This window comes from Aegilops tauschii, chromosome 6 (genome assembly GCF_002575655.3).
Source record: "Aegilops tauschii subsp. strangulata cultivar AL8/78 chromosome 6, Aet v6.0, whole genome shotgun sequence".
NCBI classification, from domain to species: Eukaryota; Viridiplantae; Streptophyta; class Magnoliopsida; order Poales; family Poaceae; genus Aegilops; species Aegilops tauschii.
This window is the reverse complement of record NC_053040.3, coordinates 441700480-441709644: the sequence shown is the minus strand read 5'-3', so window position 1 is coordinate 441709644 and position 9165 is coordinate 441700480. Positions and strand designations below refer to the sequence as shown.

Genomic DNA, 9165 nt, shown 5'->3' with positions numbered 1-9165 from the left:
TCAAAATTTGAAAAATGTTCCCGTTTGTTTTGAAATTTCTAGGATTCCAAAAAATGTTTTCATTTAAAAAATATCAAGATTTTGTGTTTTTAAAATAAATGTAAACAATTTTAAAAAAAGTTCGTTAAAACACCTCCCAGTTTTTTTCTTCATATTTTAAAAAAAGATAGCAAATTCGAAAACTGTTGGCTATAGTACCTCCTAGTTTTTGTGAAAAATGTTCGTCTAAAAGATGTTCAAAATTTGAAAAAATGTTCTTTCCTTTAAAAGGTTTGAAATTCTCGAAAAATGTTCGAGTTTTTTTCACAACTTTGCAAAATATTAGCATTCTAAAAAATATTCACTTTTTTCCAAAAAAAATGTTTTGTGTTTGCTATCAAGATATGATGTGTTCATGCTGCTATTAGCTTAAATGATTGCCACCAGGCGATTGGCTAGGAATTGCGTCGGTCTCCTTGGGAGACAATGATGCATGCGAGCCCATGCCACTGCTTGCCTTATCCATGAGCGCCATGTCGCAGCCTGAGGGAGGGGGGGTCCACGCAACTGTCCTCTCCCCCGCGACCTTATCCTCTCTAGCCGCACTGCTCCCATTTTTTTCCTCTCCTTCCCGCACCATCGACGCTGGTATCTCATCCATTGGCGCTGCTGTTTTCGAAGCGGGGTTGCGGGGGGAGACGAAGACACACCTGGAAGCTGGATGTTGCCACCAGCATCCGTCAGCGGCTGGAACCGGTGCTGGAAAATAGTGTAGTGCTTCGTTGCGGTGCTGCTACCGGTAATGGCAGAGAAACTACGACGGCGGCGCCCACGAGTTGAACGTTTTTCGTGCGCGTGTGTGGTAAGGGAAGGTGGCAGTAATAACATAGTTCGTGCATGATCTAACACTTGGCTGGCGTTGCCTACCCTTATTTTAATACAACACACTGCCCAAGTAGACACCAACGCTCGTTCGCTTCGAGTGAGTGGATGATACAACAGCCGCCAATTGGCCGGCCCATCGGGACTCCGTTCATGCAAAACAACAACAATTTGTCGCAGAGTGACACATAGGAGCTCCCGTTAAATAGAACCCTCACACCCGGCCGGCTACCACCAAAAGTTCACTAGCCGAATTACGGCATGCGGTAATTGTCGACGACTCGCACACCGTATGTTTCATAAATGGGCCGGCCCAAGTAGAGCTTTTGTAGTGCAAGGTAGTTCGTAGGTTCCTGGCCTACTTTGGAAATCTTTTAGAAGGTTCCTAAACCAGGTTTATTATTTTCACTTATTTTTTATGTTTCGTTTTCATATTCATTTTTGGTTTTTCCCTTTTCATTTTTTATAAAGTAAAAATTTCAAAAAAATATTCAGAACCACAAAAATTGTTTAATTTTTCGAAAATGTTCAAAATTCAAAAAATTGGGAATTGCATCGGCTTAAATGATTTCTACCAGATGACTGGCTAGGAATTGCATCGGTCTCCTTGGCACGCAATGCTGCATGCGGGCCCATATGCCATCGGTCTCCTTGGCGTTGCTGTTTTGGAAGCAGGGTTAGGGGGAGACGACGACACACCTAGAAGCTAGATGTTGCCACCGGCAGCGGCTAGAAAACAACGATCACCGGTGCTGGAAAACGGTGTAGCGCTACGACGACGACCACCATGAGCTGAACGTTTTTAGTGCGCATATGTGGTAAGGGGAACGTGGCAGCAATAAGCTAGTCTGCGTCTGTTTTTAAAATAAATGTTAAGAAATTCAAAAAAATGTTTGCTACAACGCCTCCCAGTTTAAGAAAAAACCATATTTAATTTTTTATTTTTTCAAAAGGATAGAAAATTCGAAAAAGTCGGCTACAATACCTCCTGTTTTTGAAAAAATGTTCAAAATTTGAAAAGAATTTATTTCCTTTTGAAGGTTTAATTTTTTTGAAAAATGTTTGACTTTATTTTTTTGTTTACAGCTTTGCAAATTATTAGCATTCTAAGAAATATTCACTTTTTTCCAAAAAATGTTCCTTGTTTGTTATCAAGATCTGATGTTGCTATTAGCTTAAATGATTCCTACTAGGCGACTGGCTAGGAATTACGTTGGTCTCCTTGGCACACAATGCTGCATCCGGGCCCATGCCGCCACTCTCCCTATCCACTAGCGCCATGTGGCGGCGGTGGGCGGGGTGTGGGGGGGGGGGGTCCAGGCAACCATCCTCTCCCCCGCGACCTTATCCTCTCTAGCCACAACACTACCATTTTTTCCTCTGCTACCCGCACCATTGACACCGATATCTCATCCACGACACACCTAGAAGCTAGATTCTGTCACCGGCATCCATCAGCAACTGGAAAATGGTGTAGCGCTATGACGGCGACGACCACGAGCTGAACGCTTTTCGTGCGCGCGTGTGGTAAGAGGAAGGTGGTAGCAATAAGCTAGTCTGCGTCTATCTAGGCCATCGATGCGTGGACGATCTGATGCTGGGCGGGAGTCGCCTACCCTTCTTTTAATATGGCGCGCTGCAGGAGCAGACACCAACGGTCGTTCCTTCGAGTGAGTGGATGATAGAGCATCCGGGCAATGGGCCGGCCCATCGGGCTCCGTTTGTGCGAAACGACAGCCGTTAAATAGAACCCCCCGTACCCGGCCGGCTACCACAAAAGTTCCCGAAGCCCCTCACCCGAAGCCCCGTCCACCACCCCAAAATTTCCCCTTCCTTCGTTCCTTCCCGCTTGTGCGCTCGGCGAAATGCTGCAATGGCGCACCTGCCTCTTAATCCTCCTTGCACTTCTTGGTTTCATGAGTTCCCACCCACTCCTTATCATGTTCCCTCCTCCGGACCTCCTCTTCGCAGAGGTTTTCCTGATGCTCGTCCTCGCCGCAGCCGGAGACATGCTGCGGGCGCTGCGTCGCCGATAGGCGGCGGAAGCGGCGGCGCGCGCGACACACTCCAGCGCGCGCCTCCGCTACAGGCCCTGGACGCCCACCAGCGGGTCCAGGGCAACCGGCTCGATCCTCTACTGGGGATGGTCGCCGTCTCCTCCTGCGGCTGCATCAACACGCGCCGCATCGACGACCTCCTCCGGCTCCTGCTCCCCTGCGTGGGCGAGCAAACCTCCGACCCCCGAATCTCTTCGGCTTCCTCCCGCGCCCGCTCCGACGGCGCAGCCGCGGACGCGGAGGAGAACGAGCCCGAGGCGTCCGCGGGGAGGAGCACGCAGGTGCTGCTCGCCGCGGCAGCAAGTGGCGGGCGCGGCGGCCCCTACGGCCGCCGCCCGTCGTCCTCCCACGGAAGCTGCGCCCCCTGGAACTCTGCCCCCCTCATCGCGCACCCCCCGGCGACCCCGTCGCCCGTATGCTGCCCCATCGTCGCGTTACGGCAGGTCTGTTTCCGTGTTCTTGGTGCTCTTTCGCGTCATTCTTGACAGGTTCTTGGCTGAGAAGTAGGTAATCGAAGGTCCTAGGTTCTTAATTTTCCGTGCAGTTGTTGAACTCTGCTATGATACATCGAATTTGGCGTGTTATGCCTGACAGGTTATCGGTTGAGAAGTAGATATTCGAAGGTCCTAGGTTCTTGATTTTCAGTGCAGTTATACATCGAATCTGTTGAGTTAAGTCTGGGAGCAGATGTGTTCGGTTTCTTGTATTGCTCCCAGGAACGAAGGCCCCATTGTGTTAAATTTTAACTGAATTCTTGATTGATAATTGTTCCAGGAATCGATTGGAAATCCCTAATTGTTATTAACTACCGAGCAGTAAAAGCTTGCTGCTAAATTTCTGCTTGCTGAATCTTGAGTTGGACAAAAAAACTGGTGTAATCTCATCCCAGTCGTACCATTGTTGCATTTATTTGATCAAGCAACCAGATTAGGATGATTTGGTGTCTGGTTCCATCCAATTATTACATGTTAGCTCTGCTAGATACTGATGTAAACTCTGCTAGATACTGAGATACATCGAGATTGTTGTGTTAAGTCTAGGAGCAGACGTAGTTTCTTGGATGGAACTGTTCGGTTTCTTTTATTGCTCCCAGGAATGAAGTCCTCAATTTCTGAACATTGGATTGAAGTTTAACTGGATTCTTGATTGATAATTGTTCCAGGAATCGATTGGAAATTCTTAACTGCTGTTAACTACCCAGCAGAAAAGGCTTCTTGCTAAATTTCTGCTTGCTGGATCTTGATTGAACAAAAAACTGAAGTAATCTCGTCTCAATCATATACCATCGTTGCATTTATTTGATCAACCAACCAGATTAGGATGATTGGGTGTCTGGTTCCTTCCATTTTTACATGTTGCTTCCTGTTTTGTATCCACCTACTTATGCTTTCTGCTCATTTGATCTTTCATAAGTAAATGGGAGGTGCTAATAAGCCAAACTACCTCAGGAACAAGAGCAAGGGAGGTTACCAACGAGAGAGGACTTGGTCAAGTGTTTCTCTATGCCACGAAACATCCGACTACAGACTCCCAGGCACCCTTCTCTGCCGGATATGAGAGGTTCTGCCTTTTGTCTGCCTACCCCTTTCATAAATCAGCCTGACATTTTTCTTGCATGTCATGTTTAATTGATTTACTTGACTTGAATTATGCAGTTGACGGATCCAATAGAGGGCCTCCAAAATTCGTCCACAAGGCCACGCCAGCTAGATTGATGCGCCGAGCTCGCTCCTCACATAATTACCATGGGAAGCGCATGGAAGCAATTGATGCTGTCAATGAATGGAGATTGCCTAAAGTAAGTGCAGAGGAAGATGGGGCAGTGGATCAGAAAGCCTGGCAGGATGATACCATGTCATGTCGTGTATCCTCAGGTATTGGCTTAAATCTCTTGAGACCTGTCAGTTTTTCAGCAGAACATGGATTTGAGACAAATTCTGTATTGTTTCAGCTCGTGATTGGAACTTCGGGTCTGATAGTGTCTATGAGGGCCCTGCGATGAAACATAAGGAAAATGCTGTCCACGCCAAGTTGGTTGCCTGGAAGGATGCACAGGTTTCAAAGCTCATTGACAAGTAATCCCTCTTATCTCATCTTTTATCATAACCTCTTAACATGCATTTGTTAGCAGTTAACTAGGGAGTTGCTCAGAATCAAGAATTGTTTATCTAAGATACTAGTTTTTGTAACTTATCTGGACAGAGCACTTGTGATAGTACTTCAATCAACTAGGCTGAATCAGAAAGATCAATGGCAGAAGAATAGTTAACTAGCAGTTGCTCAGCATCAAAATTGACATATAACAAGAATAGTTGTATTAAGCCAATGATGACTAGGAATTAAATGGCTTGGGAAACGATCATATGTAGCATGATATTATCATAAAGGAACACTCTGCGCTAAACTCTATCTTACATTGGAATTAAACAGAAGAGCATGGTCCTGATTGTTGGTACAGACATGACTGTTCGTGACTTGTGGCTGTCTAGTTTGTTGAAATGAAAAATCGAGCTGACCCATGATGTTAACAAAATTAGATTTGTGTGTTACAAAAGGATAACTCTTTGTAATTTCTCTGGACAGAGCACTTATGATGTTACTTGAATCAACTAGGCTGAAAGCCCAGATCGATGAATGGCAGAAGAATAAGTTTACATGGGCCAGGGATAAACTGGCAAAAACTGAGGTATACTTCAGTTCACTGCATTGAATATTTGCATTTGGTAGCATGGCACCCGCAGTTTCACATTTTTGTTGTGTCTGAACTAAATGCAGAAGAAGTTGGAGAAGCAGAGAACTGAAACCGTAGTGAAGATGCAAAAGGCGATAGAAGATGCAGAGAGGAAAGATGATATGAAGAGTCAAGAAGAGGCAGCCGCCAAGAGTAAGATAGCTAGTTTCGAGAGAGCCCTTCAGGTGATGTCTAGGGCAGGAAGGCAGGCCGATTGTCAAATACTAATGAAGGGACCGTATACTGTACAGAATGGCGGTTGCCATATAGTACTAACCAAAGGATGATAGAAGTTTCAGGTCATGGAACGCTTGGTCAGGATTTTAACACACACTGTTGTAGTTCTCCCCATTGGAGAACTTGTAATACTACTCCCCATTGGAGAATTTGTAATACTACTCCCAAGTAACCTGATGTTGTTGGTACAGCTACCGAAAAGGACAGACAACATTTTGTTTTCCTCATTGACAGCATTCAGGTCATGCCATACATAGTCAGCATTCCTTTTCTCCCCATTGGACAACATGTATATACTAGTACGCTCTTGTTGTGGACAAATCATTCTTTTTCTCCCATTGGAGAACATGTATATACATTGGCTTAATCCTAATTGCATCTCCTTTATCTTTTTCCCTAGGAGTGCTCCTTTTCTTTTCCTTTTTAGTGTGGCAGTAGTAACAGGCAATTTGATTGTGTCCACTTTTTTTGAAGGGAAAGCCCCATGGCTTAGTCAATCTGTGGCAGAGTTGCAGCGAGTATTACAAGCAATAATAAAAACCCGGGAGCTTCATCTACCCAAACATAGCTGGTTTTAGAGTCGTAACAATGCGTAGCAAGGAAGTGTGCCAAACCATTCGCTTCCCTGGGACAGTGCGTAAATGAGATTGCGGGAATACCGTGTGCTAGGTGAAAGCAATCTGTTAAGACATCCGCATAAGGATATTTCATTCAATTTTCCGAAGTCTCAGCCGAATGAGACATAAAGAAGTCTCAGTCGATATTGTCTTCCTTTGATTTTGCATGAAGATTCATGCAAGAAATTTCTTTTCAGTTTATCTTTTTTCTTCTTACATACTACATCACTTGACTGAGACTTGGTTAAGTCTCAGTCAACTGAGACCTAGCCACACCCTATTTCATTTTTCCCGCTGCACGCTTCAACCAACTCAAGGCAATCCGAGTCCAGCACTACCTTGGTACAACCGACCTCATCGAGTAATTTAAGACTTCGCCGAAGAGCCAAGGATTCTACAATTTGGGCATTGGAGTATGATCGATCAATTCCGAAGCCCCGGCCACAGCTTCTCCCCGAGAATTCCATAAAATTACAACAATCGCCCCACTTCCATCTTCAAAGAAATAGAAGCATCAATGCTCAATTATAAGCTCCCGGTGCAGGTTTTTTCCATCTCGCTACAGGCACTTGGTGCAGATTGTAGAAAGATATTGGATGCAACTCAATTGTATTCATCGAAGTTGTTTACAATATATACAGGAGGTGTCTTGGGTGACAAGCCAATTAATCCTACCAAATCTCCAGAAGTTAAAATATACATGGCTAGAGATAAGAGAGATCAATTGGGAGATATACACAGATATGTCATGTTCAACACCCCCCCTTCTTAGCGTCGGCATCAACGATGCAAAGACTGGAACGAAACTCTTGGAATGCAGCAGTTGGCAACGCTTTACCGAAAAAGCCTTCTGCCCCGATTTATAAATAAAAGCAACATAGTCGAACCGATACATGGTGATGAGGAGACCCTCTTACAAAGCAGATCAATGAAAAATACAGAGGAATACGAGAGAATCCGCATCCTGCCACAAAGCAACCTAGACTACGAACACGGAAAGAGACTCGCTGCCAAAGGAAACTGTCGGACCTCGTTTCGCCGCTAACACCAAGTTTCCACCGGAGAGGACCCCATGACCCCCCCGCTCCGGATCGTGGAGCCCGAGCTTGCCTGCGGAAAACGAGGACTGCGAGTGGAACCAATGAGGACCCGTGTAAAAGAATAGGAAGCAAGTGAACCCGCCCACGCCCAAGTTGAGGGAGCTTCAAGGCAAGATCCAAAAATGCCCGCCGATGACGATGCTGCACACCATAGGTAACTGGGCTTCATGGCAACACCCTCAAAAGGGAAGCGACACAATGTGTGATCGTCATCGAGACCGAGGCATCGGTCAAGGGTTTTCATCCGAAGGCCCGGCTCAGCAAGATGGACCTCAACAATGCCCCCAAGAGGGATGTGACAAAGCTTTCGCCTGGAACCTCTCAACCTTGCCATACCAAGCACCATCCCACCCCGAGGGAAGAGATGCCACCACCAAACAGGGCCTCCAAAGAACGATCTGGGAGTTGTCATACCGAGGCAACACCAACACCAGGATCACCCGCGTTACATCTTCTGCCGCCCACACAGCCAAAACATGCACCCAACACTGCCACCAAGACACCTGCTGCAAGGGCCAATCCGACGGACCACCACCCTGAGCTTGAGCCGCCGCCCCGGCTCCAAGAGATATCGCACCGCCGCTGGCCAGCATGAATACACCCATAAGAGATGGCACACTACAACCCCGTCCAGAGCCTTATGTCCGTTCACACGAGACCGAGCAAGAAGGCAACCCGACGACGGGCACATGAAACACAAGCGGAGGACGGCGACCCCGACCCCCTGGCCATGACCCCGTGACCAGCTCAACAGCCCCAACTCTGCCCCAGATCTGGGCAGGCATGGGCTCCTCGGGCATCACACCTCTGGCCCAAGGCCGGGCGAGGTGGTCGCCGGCGCCCTGATACGTCTCCGTCGTATCTATAATTTTTTATTGTTTCATGCCAATATTCTACAACTTTCATATACGTTTGGCAACATTCTATATTATTTTGGGGACTAACATATTGATCCAGTGCCTAGTGCCAGGTCCTGTTTGTTGCATGTTTCATGTTTCACAGAATATCCATATCAAACAAAGTCCAAACGCAATAAAAATTTACCGAGATTTATTTTGGAATATATGTGATTTTTGGAAATAAGAATCAACACAAGACGGTGCTCGAGGGCCCCACAAGGCAACAGGGCGCGCCCAGGGGGTATGGGAGCGCTCAGGTGTGTTGTGGGCACCTCGTAAGTTGGTTGACCCCCTTCTTGCGCCGCAAGTAAGATAATATCCGAAAAAACTCGTGTTAAAATTTCAGCCCGATCGGAGTTACGGATCTCCAGGAATTAAAAAAACCGGTGAAGGGCCAGAAAATAGGAACGCGAAATAGAAGAGAACAGAGAAAGAGCTCCAATCTCGGAGGGCCTCCTGCCCCTCCGCCACCATGGAGACCATGGACCAGAGGGGAAACTCTCCTCCCATATTGGGGAGAGGCCTGATACGTCTCCAACGTATCTATAATTTATAAAGTATTCATGCTATTATATTATCATTCTTGGATGTTTTACAATCATTTTATAGCAACTTTATATCAATTTTTGGGACTAACCTATTGACTCAGTGCCTAGTGCCAGT

At 46.4% G+C, this 9165-nt stretch overlaps 1 protein-coding gene across 2 annotated transcripts; it reads left to right on the top strand.

Moving 5' to 3' along the window:
- Positions 1 to 2661: 2661 nt before the first annotated feature.
- LOC109776298 (uncharacterized) lies at positions 2662 to 6278 on the top strand. 2 transcript variants are annotated; one of them, XM_020334945.4, is made up of 6 exons: positions 2662 to 3361; positions 4367 to 4478; positions 4574 to 4792; positions 4870 to 4993; positions 5532 to 5604; positions 5694 to 6278. In XM_020334945.4, exons 1-6 carry the CDS (start codon positions 2735 to 2737, stop codon positions 5934 to 5936), a joined length of 1398 nt encoding a protein of 465 aa, XP_020190534.4. In that variant the 5' UTR covers positions 2662 to 2734; the 3' UTR covers positions 5937 to 6278. The 2 variants fall into 2 exon arrangements, with proteins under 2 accessions (XP_020190534.4, XP_020190533.4); XM_020334944.4 differs by having other exon boundaries at positions 5502 to 5604.
- The last annotated feature ends 2887 nt before the right edge of the window (positions 6279 to 9165 follow it).

Excerpts from the sequence above, each read along its gene's own strand:
- LOC109776298 (XM_020334944.4), top strand. The coding sequence starts at position 2,735 with ATGGCGCACCTGCCTCTTAATCCTCCTTGCACTTCTTGGTTTCATGAG. Across the intron at positions 4,479-4,573 it reads TTCTCTGCCGGATATGAGAG|TTGACGGATCCAATAGAGGG; the intron begins GTTCTGCCTTTT and ends TGAATTATGCAG. Across the intron at positions 4,994-5,501 it reads GTTTCAAAGCTCATTGACAA|AGCACTTATGATGTTACTTG; the intron begins GTAATCCCTCTT and ends TTCTCTGGACAG.